Source organism: Gouania willdenowi, chromosome 2 (genome assembly GCF_900634775.1).
Source record: "Gouania willdenowi chromosome 2, fGouWil2.1, whole genome shotgun sequence".
Taxonomy (NCBI): Eukaryota; Metazoa; Chordata; class Actinopteri; order Blenniiformes; family Gobiesocidae; genus Gouania; species Gouania willdenowi.
The window spans coordinates 2,002,012-2,018,800 of NC_041045.1; the positions used below are offsets into that span (position 1 = coordinate 2,002,012).

General features: G+C 37.5%; 2 protein-coding genes across 5 annotated transcripts; one reads left to right on the forward strand and one right to left on the reverse strand.

Annotated features, from left to right (window-relative positions):
* Positions 1 to 699: 699 nt before the first annotated feature.
* Positions 700 to 12,571, reverse strand: arhgap1 (Rho GTPase activating protein 1). 4 transcript variants are annotated; one of them, XM_028465322.1, is made up of 13 exons: positions 12,478 to 12,571; positions 7,449 to 7,636; positions 7,009 to 7,107; positions 6,806 to 6,893; positions 6,578 to 6,709; positions 6,411 to 6,497; positions 5,138 to 5,236; positions 4,956 to 5,063; positions 4,804 to 4,880; positions 4,622 to 4,699; positions 4,421 to 4,549; positions 3,716 to 3,819; positions 700 to 3,007 (listed from the first exon to the last, which is right to left on the reverse strand). In XM_028465322.1, the coding sequence occupies exons 2-13, from the start codon at positions 7,570 to 7,572 to the stop codon at positions 2,840 to 2,842; spliced, it is 1,293 nt and encodes a 430-aa protein (XP_028321123.1). In that variant the 5' UTR covers positions 7,573 to 7,636; positions 12,478 to 12,571; the 3' UTR covers positions 700 to 2,839. The 4 variants fall into 4 exon arrangements, with proteins under 4 accessions (XP_028321123.1, XP_028321131.1, XP_028321139.1 ...); XM_028465330.1 differs by having other exon boundaries at positions 7,449 to 8,002; positions 12,478 to 12,557; XM_028465338.1 differs by having other exon boundaries at positions 12,418 to 12,525.
* Positions 12,572 to 13,928: 1,357 nt separating this feature from the next.
* arl6ip6 (ADP-ribosylation factor-like 6 interacting protein 6) lies at positions 13,929 to 16,237 on the forward strand. Its single transcript, XM_028465708.1, has 4 exons — positions 13,929 to 14,325; positions 15,201 to 15,254; positions 15,317 to 15,461; positions 15,959 to 16,237. The coding sequence occupies exons 1-4, from the start codon at positions 14,172 to 14,174 to the stop codon at positions 16,050 to 16,052; spliced, it is 447 nt and encodes a 148-aa protein (XP_028321509.1). The 5' UTR covers positions 13,929 to 14,171; the 3' UTR covers positions 16,053 to 16,237.
* The last annotated feature ends 552 nt before the right edge of the window (positions 16,238 to 16,789 follow it).

Here is a 16,789-nt window from a genome sequence, read left to right on the forward strand (position 1 = left end):
CCTTACACACAAAATCACACTTTAAAAAGAAAACATATATACATACATATCTATATTTATGTGATTTGAGCAGAGTTAACACTTCTACATAAACACATTTTTCATCACTAATGTATTGACATGACTGTTACACTATTTTCTCTCTTTTTTTGTTTCAGTCAAACTGAATTTGGGATTTTTCTTTGTTTTTCAGTCACATAAAAAACTATCTACGATATAGCTACATTATACTAACACTTCATAAGTTCATCTCTTTTTTGGGGGTCAAATACAGAAAAATAAAATATCCGATTCGGCTAAAAGACTTTACAGAAAATGTTACTTACAGACGACAAAGCACATGTTAGCAAACTGATCAGTTTGTGTTGATGGACGGATATTTACTCAAACACTTTGGTGAGAGCTGATATTAGAGATGGTGGTGACAAAAAGTAGCATTTAGATATCAACAGGCAAAGCCGTTTCTGGCTATATGCGGACTAAATAAATAAGGAAAATGAACTCTACCTGTCTTTATCTTTAATATGCTTTTTTTTTTTTTTTAAAGTAGAATTTTAACAGGAACAAAAAGAAGGAATAGGAAACGTTTTTTAGCCTAAAGCAGCCTAAAACACAGGAAGCAATTAAAAAAAAAAAAAAAAAAATTAAAGAAAAAAAAAAACGTTGAGTGAGAGAAAGGTTAAAATGAGGAAAAAGTGACACATTTTACAGAAAATTATATATTTAAAGTCAAAGGGACTAAAATGTATTTCAAAGTACAAACATTTATTATTAATAATATTATTGATAAATAAAGATTAAAGAAAATGTATAAAAAGTGAGCAAAAGACCAAACGGGAAAGCTTTACAAATGAGTGAATAAGGCTAAAAGCAAAACAAACACTCTTAACAAACTTAGTTATGTTATCATTAAGACAAATCATGATTTTCAGCAACAAAAAAAAAAAAAATCAGCATGACACAATACCAAAGTGTGTACATGTAGCTCTGATAAGAAAGGTTGATTTTATGCACTACCTTTAACGCTTTTTTTTCCTTTTCAAATTGCTTTTGTTGATTCATTCATTTGGAATTTGATAAAAAAATTAAAAAAACTGGGTTTGGATTAATTTCCATGTCTGTGGTTGAAAAAAAAAAAAAAAAATCACAGGGTTCGGACGACTTGAAATTCGTGGTTGTGTTATGAATTAACTGGCCACCATTTTATCTAGTGACGGCTTTCCGTTAGCGTAGCAAGTTGCTGTAGTTGTCACATGTACAAACAGTGTGTGTGTGTTTACCTAAATACATATAGAATGTACGAGCAGTGACAAAGATGTTTAACTGACAAATCAACATGATGACTAAAACTCTCAGAGCAGCTGAGTACACAGATCAGAGTACTAAATATTGGGACGTCCCAATTTTTATTTTTTAAACAAAAAATAACCTCAAACTTCCTCTAATTTTCTATATAAATTTGGCAGATTTTTTAATAATAGTGTTTTTTTTTTTGTATTTTTTTTAAATGGTAAAAGGGTTAAAATAAAATAAGATCCTAATATCAATCCAACTTTATATTTTAATACTAACATATATACTGCCTCATTCTTTCCAGCTCTAAAATTACCCCTAAATATTTCACTGATTTATAAACTAAAGCGTATAACTATTACAGGGTATTTATAGTTCAACTTTTTAACAGTAGCCGATTAATCAGATTTTATACTCTTCACTAAGCATATTAATGGATGGAAGCTGACCATACAAAACCTTAATTTGGTCACTTTACTGACTTTAAACGATATAACAAATTAATCACAAAAAAAAAAAAAAAACATAAGCTGCCACCCAAACAAATAATAAAAACAACTTGAACAAACTCCATTAAAAGCAGCACAAAACTTAGAATAAAGGCCACTGCAGACATAAACAGATATAGAAACAGTTCATCTGAGCTACATTAAACCAGTAATATTACAAGGAGAGAAACGTGTTTAAATAAAGATAATTGTGATTTATCTCATCTTTAGTGTTACTTCAAATCATAAATGTCTTAGTGTTAAAAAAAGCTGTTGTAACTACGACAAGGTGAAGGGAATTAAATGCAAAGAAAGTCATTTAACTGAAAAAAATCAAAATACAGGCACTAAAGACGCAATTTCGCAAAAGCTCCGAAAGATCAAAGTGAAGGGCAGAGAAAACGTTACTTTAGCAAATACACATTTACAATTTGTAGGGCTTTAAAAGAAAATATATAAAAATAAATGTAGGAGAAAAAAAAAGACGAATCAATATCAATAATATTAATAATAATGCTAATATAAACAGCTACTGTACTTTTTTGTTTTTTTTTGTGTGTGTTTGTACTTTTAAGTATGAAAGAAAGAAAAGGTGGGATGAACAAAAACTAAAGAAAATATGGGATAATTCGCAAACTATTGAGGATGAAAAACATGGGAAAAGATGGATGCAACACAGAATATTCCCCATTAAATTAATCCTAGAGCTGCAGTGAACCTAATCCTACTGAAGTTACAGCGTTTCAGAGATTGTCTGCAACATTTGGTACCAAGTTCACTGTTTTTGTTTTTTTTTTTTACAGTTAACCTGAGTCTTTCACTTCATCCGTCCACAAAGCTCCAGAGTGTGTCATTTTTTCTCTTTTGGCACGACATAAAGAACATGACGGATACACGACAAAATAACACTAGAGACGGGGGCGTCCATGCAGGCGAGGCTGTAATGAGTTGAAATGAAAGTGCATGGTGGTGGTGGAGCAGTACTGCAGTACCTTACTGTGGCCCCTGATCAGTCAGGGGCCAACCACTGAATGTTCAGGGAACAAGGGGGACCACAGTTAGGGGAAGACCAGATGCTGCTGGTCCAGCAGCGTTCTGGTGAAGTTGTTGATGGGTCCGATGGCGCTGAGTGACATGGCGTTGTCCCGCCCCCACAGCAGGTTGGGGCCAAACACCACGGCCAGGTTGCCGTTGGTCATCTTATTCACCTCGCTGTTAGCGGACACCTGGATGTGATGGTGGCGTTTTGGTTACAGAGAAAGATCAAAGTGAGAAACAATAAAAGTTGGTGGGTTTTTTTAGGCAGATTAAAGGCTTTTTAATTCATTTCAATATGAAAAATGTATCCAACATAAGTGATTATGTGCTGCATCACAGAACAAATCCATCCATCAGTTTCTCCTCATCCATCCATCCATTCATTATTCCTCCTCATGCATTAATCCATTCAGTCATCCAATCATTCAGTCGTCCATCCATCCAGCATTCCTCCTCATGCATCCATCTATCCAATCATTCAGGTATCCATCCATCCATCCATTCATTATTGCTCCTCGTGCATCCATCCATTATCTCTCCTCATCCATCCATCGTTTCTCCTGAATCACCCATCCATCCATCTCTCTTCATCCATCCATTATTTCTCCACATGCATCATTCATCCATCCATCCCTCCGCATCCATCATTTCTCATCATACACCCATCCATTGTGCATCCATCCATTATCTCTCCTCATCCATCCATCGTTTCTCCTGAATCACCCATCCATCCATCTCTCTTCATCCATCCATTATTTCTCCACATGCATCATTCATCCATGCATCCCTCCGCATCCATCATTTCTCATCATACACCCATCCATTAATCATTGCTCCTCATGCATGCATCCATCCATTATTCATCCATCCATAATCTCTCATCCATCCATCATCACCTGTGCCAGGAATGTGATGAGGTATCGCAGTGATGCGTAGTTTTCCTCGGGCAGCGACTCCACCAGGGTCTTCATCGCGGTCACCTGACTCTCACTGGGGATAGCTGGAACGCACACGCACAGTGTAGATAAGAACAACAGCAGAGAGGATTGGCTCTGGATAACTTATGTTGTGGCAACTCTGACATTCATCTTAAAAACATTTTCACCAAACCAAAAAAAAAAAAAAAAAAAAAAACACAAACTAAATGTGAATGCATTTCTACAACTTGAACAAAACTGAATCACAACTTTGTATTTAAACAAAGCTGAATTGTCCGTTTGTTTTGATCATTTAAAGCAGCGGTTCTCAACTGGTGGGTCGGGGAAAGCTGGTGAAAAATAAATACTTTATGTCTCTCGTGTTGGACTTGTCTTTTATTTTGAAAAATAAACTTCTTTTGACAGGCACGCTGTGAAATGCATGTTGCACAGGAAAACATATACAGTTGATTTATGTTTTAAAAAAGATTATAGATGTGTGTTTTCAACAGCTATTTTTGAAAAACTAAATTTGGTTGGTTGAACTCTTGAACCCTGATTTAAAGGGCGGGGCATGATGGTGACTCAGCCAATCATAAGCGATTTCTGTGTGAGGAGAACTTAGGCTTGAAAAGAAAAGGTTGTGAGTCTTTTTTTAAAACTCAGCGCTTGTTCTAAACATACTGGCGAAGTTGACAATGTCGTTGTAAAGCTGGTAGGTCAGCAGAGGCTCGGGAAGCTCCCTCAGGAACGTCTTGAGAATGACGGCGGCCAAGTGGACGTCCTCCATCCCTCTGAAGTCCACTGACATGCCTGTGGACAAAGTTGTTTTAAGTTTTGCTCCTCCCACCAGATCATGCAGTGTAAGGCTCTAAAGAAACATACCTGAGTTGTACCTCAGCTGGACCTCCTTCACTAGAGTCACGTTAGCGGAGCGTCTGAAGATCCCCTCAATGTCCAAACCTGACACACAATCACACAAAGATCTATTTTAGTTCATCTACCAAGAGCCGATCAGACACTTTATTTATTGATTGTGTTTTTATCCTCAATGATTAGACGAGTACCTTGCTCTGAAAGAAAGCCAATGGTGTCCCTCATCACCACCGGCACCAGATCATCATTCACACTCCTCTGTCTGAGCCTGACACACAGATAACAAACATTAGCAGGCACCTTGCCACTGGTTAGCCTTTAGCTCCTCCACTAACACACTCACAGATCCAGTGGCACCCCAAACATCTGGTTAGGAAGGGGCGGGCTGCGAGGGGGTGACATGGGAGGGTGGGCTGACGGTTTCAGGGAGGCTCTCAGTTTGTTGTCGTACCTTCAACAAAAACAACAGCGCACTCATCAAAGAGTGCGTCCGATGTGTGCTTTTCAAAATCTGGAGAAACGCACTCTTTGACCAGCGCTGGAATCAGTAGCTGCTCGCACTTCACCACGTCCTCCAGCTCACTCAGATAGCTCACGTAGTTGATCTTCCTGCCAAACTTAAAGCTGGAAAACAGGTGGAAACTTCATTAAACGCTTACTTTACACCAGTGGATCTCACAAAACGAATGGAACCACTGAAGAAATGAAAGAAGCATCCCTCTATGAGATACAGGCTTATAGCCTAATCTGATCTGTCTGAAGATCTGTTTTGCAAAACCATCAGTCAACAATGTTGGGCCTCTGATTTTCCATGATTTTGGAAAACAGCTGGGAATTACAGAATTTACTGTCTGAAAAATAAATAGAAAAATCAATAAACGGCTCAACAAACCGTCCTTTGTGCCAAAAGATGGTAGTCACATGAGGTTTACCATTTGAGAGTGGTGTGGGGCCTGTCTCTCAGATATTGGAAATTTGGGATGAATAATCAGTCGTATTCTTTTGAATCAGGGGGTGTTTTGGTCTTTTAAACACCCAAGACCCTCATCAAAGGTGGCCAGCAACAGAGTGATTAAGCTTACATCCTATAACTGTTTCCTATTCTCTCCTTTAGGCCACATCACATTCTGTCTGTGCCCTATGTTCTTCTTTTTCTCCCGAGAAGTGTTTGCTCTTTGATATCTTCCTTTGATCTCTTCTTTTGATGTTCTGCTGTTTAATCTCTTTCTTTGATGTTGCAGGGTAGAGTCCTCTACTGGCATTTCTGCGGTTCTACCAACCTCTCTAGTGCTGATGTTCCACGAACTGTGGTTTTGTACCCGTCGCTAATGCTTCAATCGCCTTAAGTGACTGGTTGCTACATAAGTACTGGTCAATAAATTATTATCTTTTCTCTTATTCTTATTATTATCTTACACAAAATCCAGCAGAACTTGCAATATATACACAGTCTAAACCCTCATTTACATATTACATATTGATATTTTTTGCCGTAAAACGAACGCTGAAAGTCTAGCAGGTGTAGCAAAAACAAACGGACAGGTTAAAATTCACGCTACGTGAATCTTGCGTGATTTCACCACGTGCTTTTCAGCAAAAGAATATGAAATTAATAACAATAGTTTACTTAAAAAACTATATTAAAAGCCAATTTGATGCAATTTTTTATCGAATTCTAAAACTTGTGTTTAAATAAATGCTAGAACAACTTTGAAAAAGGTATTGTTCGAATTATTTTAAACCTCAAAAAACAGACTGATATTTCCAGAGGGTGAGGATATGAAAAAGGTGGAAGAACCTGATGATTGGTTTGAAGAGGATCAGCAGGGTCTTGATGAACATGGTTGGATGGACAATGTACAAGGCTTTGATGTTCTTCTTGTACCTGAAAAACGCAAACAGCAGCAGAACATGAGGAAGTGAAAACTGAAACACAAAGAGATAATCTGTTGGTCGATGACTAACTTTCTGTCAAACTCTCTGTAAGCGTCCCGTAACCAGCCGAGGGAGGGTTTGTTTTCACTGGTCAGACCGCGGTGGAAGTAGATCAAAGTGTAATCGCTTTCCACGTACTGATCCAGAGTTCCTTTAAGGTACCTTTAACATAGAAACAAATACCACAGAACATTACTGAACCATTCATTCCTCTATAAGTACATCACAGCTATGGATCCTGACCAGCATCCGACTCACATCAGCAGCTTGTGATGGTCCAGCTGATGATGAGGAGGCATCCTGCAGGCATTGAACACAATCACCTTCCTCCCGAAGTTATCATCGCCTACACAATGAGAGTCAATGTGAACAAAGTCATTAAACTTCATTGAATAAAGTAACGGCTGCACATTAAAGCCGTCTGATTTCCAAACTGGTGATTTATGCGGTTATTCACTGACCCGCCACTTCAATGATCTGATGCCTGGCGATGTCATAGAATGGATGGTCCCATGGTAAGTGAGGAGAGTTCACATCAAACTGCTGGGAAACATCTGTGGCTGAAACACAAACACCAAGACACACAAACAGTTTGAACAGGTTCGGATCGCTCATTGGTCTGTCCTTAAGACTTGCTTATTGGTCCGCCTAGAGGACAATCATTGGTCCACGGGTAGAGGACAATCATTAGTCTGCCTCTAGAAGACGGTCATTGGTTTGTACCAAAGAGTCGGACATTGGTCCGTGCCTAGGACTCGATAAATGGTCCCATCTATGACTTGGTCGTCGATACATCAGACTTGGCTTTACTCTTGGATAAGCCGTCAGGAACATTCTTAGCGTTATTTCTTGGAGTCTTGATAAAAACAGGACATGGGGTGCATGTTGACCACCTTCTCACCCGACTTGCTGAGTGTGGACTCATCCGGTGGCCATTGCTGGTCCTCGATGGTGGCCAGCTTCAGTTGTCCGAGCTGTGCCGCGGTCGAGTCCTCACTCAGATCTACCAGCAGCTCCGAAGACATCGCTCACTCCCTTCGGCGATGCCTCAAATACACAAACACGCACTCACACAAAGTGAGCAGACACCTGTCAGTGAGAGAAAGAGAGAGGGAGAGAGACACTCAAGTTTGGCTGATGATGATCCTTGTTTGTGGAGCAGCTTCACGAGGGTCGCATCCTTCCTGACTCTTACTCCTCACGCTTGAACTCTAACCATATTTCCTACAAGATTCATCATTAATGGCCCAACCCCCCATTTCTTCAGCACACACACAAACAGGCCCTCTGCTCGCTCTCTAATGTGTGATGTTATGCTGTCTGACAGCATGTTGCTTTAAATAACTATCTCCACTAAGCAGCCCTTTGCTGCTGACCACACACACAATCTAGAAAGCATCGGTTAAGACAAAGGCTGGAAGACCGTCGCAGATTCCTCTTCCTTGTTTTTTCTTTCTGTGGTGAAAGCAGAGAGAGCAATATTTCAATGGCAGTCATTACCACGGGTGACGTCATAGCCCACAGTTCCTTTAATTGCACTGTAGGCGTTAAAAAATCTTCAGCATTATGCACATGCTTGCACTATTTAATAAACACCATGAAAACAAACGATGTAACTAATATATTTGCAGGTTGAACAACACATTTCTTCCTCTTTAATTATGTTACTCTGCTATGTACTTTGTCACTATCGCTGACTTGCTACATTTAGGTATTTCCTTTCAATTCTTTATGTATCTATTTTCATACTACAGCACAAAAACGAAGATAATAACAAAAATAAACAAGTATAACTGGCATACGTTTAACACATACTGTAATAAGATAATATCACAGAATTAACCTCATGACATGAAAATAGCTATATGCTTTAATCCCCTATTAAGCATTTTGGGCATGATATTAAAGTAAAGACAACTGATTAAACAATAAAGCTGCAGTATGTTTGTTTTTAGTGTAGTTTGGTCAAAAATCCATAAAAGTCGATGCACGTTCACGTCCTACGGGTAGTGAAAGTGCACTGGCAGGAGTTTCGGCAGAAAAAGTCCCTGTCGCGATTTTATGCAGAACCACTTACACAGCAAAGCAAGCCAAAAAATGGAAGAACGACGTGGAATAGCTATAGTCTAAAGTCACAAACATAGTCGGGTGGAATGGACTCCGCAACTGCGAAGGGTCAGTGCCATGTACTGGTGTCACTAGAATGTATTGAAGAGGGCGGGTCCCCTGTGTCAAAAGGCAGGTGTTTCGGGAGCCAATAGACAGTTGCTGCTACTACACTTCTTTTTTATTTGTCCATATAAACGCCAACAAGAGCCTTATAATCCATATTTGTCAATTCTTCAATTCACCTCTTTTTGCTCAGACATCTTTATGCATCCAAAGTTGCCGCAAGGATGACCCGCCCAGCGTCCAACACTGCCTCTGGTTGGCTCTGGCCTGGAAAATGTTGGCATTTTAGGTGACAGTCAAAAAAAAAGAGTAGCAGCAGCGACCGTCTATTGAGCGAGTAAAAAGTGATGTCGAGCGTGAGCAAAAAGTGACGACGCGCATGAGAGTAGCCACTGAATTGACCTGATCTCATAGAAGGAGCGCGTACCCACTCGCTAACCACGGTTTTTATGCGTGCTGTTGTTTTCACACGTGTGGCTTTTTAAACTAATGTGACGCCATACTCACAGCAGCACTCGCAGTAACTACAGAGTGATACACGCTTTCAGTCTCTAAAACATCAGAAAACTCTTCAATAACATAAGAAACAGTCCCTAGATGTGTCAACCGTTGCTTTGAAGAAAGATGTTGGTAAGAGGATTTGTAAAGTCATCAGATTTAGCAAGAAAAGTTACTGCAAACAGCGTTCATGAGGATGCCGGTCGATTGGAAACAGGGAGGGGAGGGGGAGCATGATTGTTTCCATTCCAGTCTCACGATACATACTGCAGCTTTTTAATAAAATGCAAATATGAAAATTATTTAAATGAATGTAGGAATATTTGAAATAGAAAATTGGAGAGTCCGTTATTGTCACTTGTCTGGACTGCACGGCATCGATGCCGGAGACAACCGAGGAAACACTGCCACCTGCTGGCAGATTGCTTTACTACATAATAACTAGTATTGGCTGATGAAGCACATCTAGAAAGAAACAAACGTGTTTCTCTCACTGATGATGGATTCCAAACGTGTGACTTTTGATAATTGTGATTTTCTGGTTAATCGTCTAATAATATACTCCCACACCAAAATGATAAAATATAATAGTGAATAGGGATGTGACGATTAATCGTACGGCAGTTAAAAATCGATTCATAGGTATCACAATTCACATCAATACTGTGAAAATTGAATCGCAGTACTTTTTAAACCAGCAGAGGGCGCTATCCAGAAGTGTTGGCGGCGGGTGGAATCTGATAATACTTTCTTTCTGGCCACCTTCTACTTTTAAACATGTTCATAAATGATTCCTTACCCCTTTTGGAACCAAAAAATATCTGTAATATTACGTGAATATCTGTAAAAGTCACATTTTTCTATTAGCTCTGTCTGCTAGCATAGCATCTCTTCTTCACTGCAAGATATCTTCATGCCAACCGACCACTGGGTTACCAGCGCCCTCTGCTGGTCCAAACAAATATCTGACATAATTACAGTGAAATTACGGCTCAAAATACATTTTCAGTTGCACTTTTAAAAAGAACTATTATGCAGTTTTGCATTGTTTACTATAGAACCAGAATTTAAATTAATAGGCTTCTTCTTCATTTGTATTATTCCTTTATTTATTTATTTCAAGATTTATTTTTAGTTAAATTGCATTGTTTTTAATAGTTTATCAAGGGATTCTTTTGACAACTAAAAATAAAAGGAAAACAGTATAGTTTTTTATAGTTTTTCCCCCCCAAAAAATAAGGGAATATTTTTCGGTCATCATTTTTCTACAGTCCCATTTTGTTAAATAAATCGTGAGAGAATCGTATCGTGAACCCAGTATCGTGAATCGTATCGGGAGTTGAGTGAATCGTTACATCTCTAATAGTGAATGAACAAATGACAGATACATGATTGTTTCCTACGAGCACAAAGCCATTTGTCTTACTTTAGCAAGGGATTATATTTAAAAAATGTATTCAAATGTATTGAAGGTATTAGCATGTAGAACTTGAAGCTCGTGTGTGTGGGTGTTGACAACACGTTAGCAAACAGTGCACAAATTGAAACGTGTCGACTGATGCAGCAGCAGCAGCAGCAGCCTGACAAATTATCTTCTCCTCCTTCATCATAGTTCACAACACACCTGAAATACCAAACAATAATCACTGTGGGATGATCACTGCGTTGTTTAAGCTAAAAAAAAAAGCCTTGATGGTGAAACATTGACAGAAAATTCTGCTAAATTTGTGACGGATGAGTGAAAGAAATTCACCACCCACACTTCCAACTCTGATGTTACAGCTGCACTGTAAAGTGGAGGCAACTACTGAATTGATGCTTTGCTTGTTTAACAGTAAAAAGCAGCCATTTAGCATTAAATATAAAAACTGTTTAACAAAAACTAAAAAAATGTTCTCATCCAAAGCAATAAATTATTTCACTTTAAAGATGTCCATGAATTGGGCTCTCGTAATCATTTTAAAAAAAAATAAAAAAATACATTCAGAAAATGGTTAGTAAAAATAATGCCCAATCAAAAATAAATTGTGATTTTCTATTTTTTTTTTTTTTTAAACAGACAAACTTTCAGTGTCCAATTTGTAACAGTTTCACAGTACTTTTTCCTTTCCAAACACGACTGGGTGTTGTCAACATTTTCAAATGATTTATAGAATAATCAATGCAGTATATTTGCTTAAAATGAACTATTGTGGAAACACTTATCAACACCAATTTCCATAAAAAAGAAAATCCCTGACTTTAAGTGAAGTACAATCATTTCTTGACAAATATGTATTTTTTTTTAATACAAAAAACACCAAACTAACACCACCAACAAGTCTTCACGACGGAAGAATATTAAAACCTTCAGGATAAGGGGGAAATCCTTAAAAAAAAATACAGGTTTTACTTTATGTAAATGTATTTTCTGTGTAAACATCAATATCGGTTCATATTGAACATCCCTAGTTTTTACATCATTATTCGTTTTTCCTGCAATTATCGCCTCCAACAAAACGGTCCCTGGAGCCAAATTAAATGATTTTGTGGGCTCGATTCTGCCATCGACTTTAACAGGCTGACTTTTAATTCATATAAGTAGAAAATGAGCGGAAGTTTCCTCATCATTTAAATTAAATTCGTGACCATTTCATGTTAACGATTTGCTAATGTTAAAAACAAAGAACAAGCTCGTAAAATGTAGACAGTTGTGAAGAAAAATGCATCAAACAGCGAAGTCACAGCCGATAAACGTGAATAGAAAGGTTTATACTTCACCCACCAAGGAAACACTGGTGCAATGCTGAAGCTAAACATGCTAATTTAGCCTCATTAACGCCCCACGGTCACGTAGCTAAACTCAGACACTGACAATGACAGGAAGCATTTTTTGCGAGTTTGTTTAAATAAAAATGAGCTGGTTTGGAGTTTGTTTATCGAAACGTTTTGAAGTTACGCTTTAATTGGTGTAACGGACAAAAATTGCGTACGTTGTATCTAGTGATCAGCTTCCGGTAGTAGCCTTCAAAGTATTGTAAAAATAAAAGCAAAACGCCAAGTATGGGCAGCAACTACCGGAAGTAACATATGGGTGACACAATAACCAACAGATTCATTACCCCGTCTCTGCAGTGCAAAAAAAATCCACGTAATCGCTACAATCAGTTCCACGAAACAGAACAGCAATGCACAAGCACACAAAATCAACCCAGTCTAACCTTGACGTAACAAACGGCTGTAAGAATAGCGAAGCAACCATATGGAGGAAGTGCTTTTACCGTAAAGCGACAGCTGATCAAGGACTTTCCCAATGCGCTTTGGAGACGTTTGATCTGTTGACAGCCAAACACCAGCGTCCACACCTCTTCCGCTTTGGCAGTTTCAAAATAAACCTACGTCACTGGACGGAAGCGCTCATTGCATATTTTCTTGTTTTTATGGGCACATAAAGTTCGTTTTGGATTTCATTACAGGTCCCGATTTTTGGTCAGAAAATAAGTTTGGTTTAAATAAATAAATAAATGATTTTTGTACAAATCAATTTCAACTGCTGCCAATTTGTTCATTCATAAATGTAGATATTTTAAAATAAAGCCCCTCAGCCATGTCATATTTTTTTGTTGTTGAATGAGTTAAAAAATTTTCCAACATTATTGGAAATTTGTGTATTGGGCCATCTGTGTTTTTTTTCTTAATCGTTAATGTTGTGCATTGTGCTTTGATCAGTCTTTGTGTATTTTATTAATGTAGTTGTAATAATAATAATAATAGTTATTTTGTTTTGTCCCAACATAGGTAATAACACAAATATACAAACAAAATATTTTCACGTATATAGTTTTATTTATTTACTAGTACAGTGCCCGTCGGAAGTATGCATTCATGTGGGAGCATAAGTAGAGTTAATTATGGCCAAATGAGTATGTGTTTGAAGGTTGGATGTACAAAGAGGTGTACATACTCTGTACTCTGCAGTGTTATAAAGGGGTTTATTTGCGGGTGCAAAATAAAACAGCGTGTGCGATTTCCCTGGTTTAATTCTATGGGACATGAACATGATAAATGTGGTTGTTTTTTTTTTTATTCACTTTTATTTATTTTTTTGTTTGGTGTATCTTTCTGTAATGTATGTTTTTTGGAGTTATGTATATTTGCAGATCTTTTTGTTGTATTTTTGTGCATTTTTTGTATAATTAGTTTTTTGCTGCCATTGTAGTATGATTCTGGAGTCATTTTATGTAATTTTGTTACTTTGTTATTTTGTGTATTTTTTTGTATAAATATTTAGTTTTGCATATTTTGAGTCATTTTCATGTTTTTAGTGTATTTCTCTGTAATGTATGTTTTTTGGAGTAATGCGTATTTTTTTATCTTTCAGCGCATTTTTAGTGTTTTATTTTACTCATTTAGTATATTTTTATTTTTTATTATAAATAAATAAATACCTTGGGAGAACATGGAAACTCCACACAGAAAGAACAAAGTTTATTACATGCACAGGAATCAAACTTGTGTTCACATTTCTAACAATAAATAAATACAGTTGTAAATGAAGGTCAAATCTATAAACATGAGTTTAAAATGTTTGTTTTCAGAGTTACCTTTATTTTGACAACTACCCGTGACGTCATCTAAATGCTGTAGAAAAACGTTTTTTAAAAAAAAAACAAATAAAACTCGTGTCAAGTGACAGAACCTGAAAAAGAAGAATAATCTGTTTTTGTTTGACATTTGCTAATTTTTCGAGTAAAATTAAGATTAATAGGCGAGGTTTGTCAATATTTACCAACGGAAAACCCCGAGGGACAATTTAGTGTGTAGGACGGAAGTAGGACGGAAAACCCCGAGGGACAATTTAGTGTGTAGGACGGAAGTAGGACAGTTCCTGGTTTGTAAAACTCCGCGCAGAACTCATGACGTTCGTGCGTAGAGACGTGAGGGGCCAAAGCTGCTAATTCCTCGGTGAAACGCGATGGCGCGTGGTGTCACCGAGCGCGCGAGGCAACACGACAATCAACCCGCGACCAACGGACAGAAAGCGAGGCTCGTGCTGTCCGTGCTGGCTTCCGCCGCGGCCGCCGCTTCTGTCGGGGGCGTGTGCGCGCTCCTGTACCCTGTGATCGGAGGTGAGCGCAAGCACGCGCACGCTTGTGACGTCATCGCGTCACCCAGCTGACGTGATTAAAAATGCAGCGTTTTAACTGGAATTATGACATTAAATCAAACAATGCAACATTTAAAACAATGAAACAGTTTATTAAAAAAAAAGGTTTAAAGCACTTTTAAAATCGACAGTAAAACGTCATTTCCTGCATTGTGGTCATCAATGGGAATATTTTTCTCTCAGTTTGTGTGATTTTGGAGTGTTTTTTTGTGTGTATATTTCTGTCGTTTGTTTATTTTTCTGTCAATTGTAGTATTGTTTATTTTATTACTTTGTGTGTTTGTTTTGGTGTCATTGTCATAGTTTTGGAATAATTTGTGTATTCCTGCAGGTTTTGAAAGCATTTTGTCTGCTTGTTCATTTTTCTGTAATTGTGTTTATTTTTCTGAACATTTTCATGTACTTCTGCTGTTGTTTTGTGTATTTGTCTGTCATTTTTTATATTTCCCTCCTTTTTGTGTATTCGTGTGGTTTGTACACTTTTATCTGTCAATTTTTGATTTTTTGTTGTTTGTATTTTATTGGTGTGTGTGTGTGTAGTAAGTGGGTCAAGCTTTGCGTTTTCGTCATCGATTTCACTAATATTTCTGCCATTATTGGTATTTCTGTGGTTTTGGAGTAATTTTTGTGTGTTTTTGCTGGCTTTTCAATATTTCTGTCTTTTCTTTTTTTCATTAACATGAAAAATTAAGTTTTATAAAAGAAAACAGTGCATTTTAACAACAGAAGATAGGCTTTTATTTTTGTAAAAAATAGAAAAAAAGATTATATATATATATATATATATGTAAAGCAAGCCCCTAAGGAAAAAAGTCTAATCTTTGGATTGTGTTTCAGAGCTGCGAGCCGAGCGTGTGAGACGAGACGATGGGACTGAGGAGAGAATGTTGGGTAAAGCTCAAACCCTTTTCTGACCAATCACAGAGCAGGTGTAAAATAGTCCTTGTGTGTAGGTTTCTGGAGTATCCTGGTCTTATGCCTGTTAGCGTTCATCATCTGCTCCAGCTTCTCATTGATGCTCACCTACCTTAACTCATACAGGCCTGGCATGGCCTTCCCAACGTTCCCACTCCCAACTGGGAACCATCCATACTACAGGTACAAACCACACAGCAAAACACCATTTATCTGCCTGGCGTAAAGTTTTGTATTTAATGTATTTTTCTTTTACATATTTTACGTTTCAACACTTGCACATGTTTTTTATTTTGTAATGTCAATATTATTCTTTAGAAAGCGCCGATTGGACATGATTTATAGCTTATTTTTATCTGATTCATATGTGTCAAACTCAAGGGCTGGGGGCCAAACCCGGCCCTTTGGAGCATCCAATTCGGCCCGCAGGAGACGTAAATATGGAGAAAACATGAATTATTGTGTACATTTAACTGTTTTCCTGGTGCTTACATTACATGATTAGTACTTTTTAATGTTAAACAGTTGAAAAAAACTCAAAATTCCTGAAATTCTTAAATATTTTCCTTAATTGAATAGTCTGTTGCTCTGATTGGTGCAGCCCACGTACCTGCAAAGAATGAACTAGAAATGAGTGATGTTGATATGAAAATGAAGGTTTAACGCTTGTTGTGTTATAGGGATGTATCTGGATACGATGTCCACTGGAGCTACGGCGTCGCTTTACTCAACGGTGTCATGGCAACGCTCGCCGTCATCTGGACGCTTTTCTGACGCTCAAATAGAAGCACGTGATTGGCATTTATCAGGACTAGAATAAGCTTAATAAGTAGATGAGTTTTAATTCATATTTCGCCCAGAGCCTTTATAACAAGCTTCCTTTTAAGGCGTTCAACAAAGAGCTAGTTTTTATTTTTTTAAAGTAAAATAAATGGAAATAAACTGGATTGTTTGAAGTACTGATGGATCTTCTTCCTTTCTTTGGGTTCATTTTCAAACTTCTTTTTTAAATAAAGAAACTTTGCCCATTTTCTTAACAATATAGCCTACACAATGATCCCTTTATTCCCTCTAGATCAGAGGTTCTCAATCTGTGGGGTTATGGCCCAATCGTGCGTTGGGAGCATTTGCTTGGACCCAATAAAGAATATGTTGTGCTTTTACATTGTGAAGTGTAAATGTATGCAGAATAAGTTCAGACTATTAAAATTAAAACATTTACCCATCAATAATGAGATTTATATGAATTTCTATTATTTTGCTGCTATTACGCGGTGGATGTTAAGTGCTTTCTTGTTTTGTGTATTTCTTTGTTGCCATAATTTGTGTTTTTGGAGTAATTTGTGCGAGTATTTTGGTTATTTTGTATTATTTTTGTTCCAGTAATGTGTATTTTTGGAGTTATTTGGTGTATTTTTGCTGTTTTGTATATTTCCCTGTCATTTTTTGCAGCAGTTGAGCATGTCTTTATCTACCATCTATCTACATGTTTAAAGCTAAGAAGTTGATAT

Bases quoted from the DNA above. Each gene is read 5' to 3' on its own strand.
- arl6ip6 (XM_028465708.1), top strand. From the start codon at position 14,172: ATGGCGCGTGGTGTCACCGAGCGCGCGAGGCAACACGACAATCAACCC. The intron at 14,326-15,200 runs GTGAGCGCAAGC...ATTGTGTTTCAG, and splicing joins CCTGTACCCTGTGATCGGAG to AGCTGCGAGCCGAGCGTGTG. The intron at 15,462-15,958 runs GTACAAACCACA...GTTGTGTTATAG, and splicing joins GGGAACCATCCATACTACAG to GGATGTATCTGGATACGATG.
- arhgap1 (XM_028465322.1), bottom strand. From the start codon at position 7,572: ATGTCTTCGGAGCTGCTGGTAGATCTGAGTGAGGACTCGACCGCGGCA. The intron at 7,108-7,448 runs GTGAGAAGGTGG...TTTGTGTTTCAG, and splicing joins GTCCACACTCAGCAAGTCGG to CCACAGATGTTTCCCAGCAG. The intron at 5,064-5,137 runs GTGCGTTTCTCC...TTTTTGTTGAAG, and splicing joins ATTCCAGCGCTGGTCAAAGA to GTACGACAACAAACTGAGAG.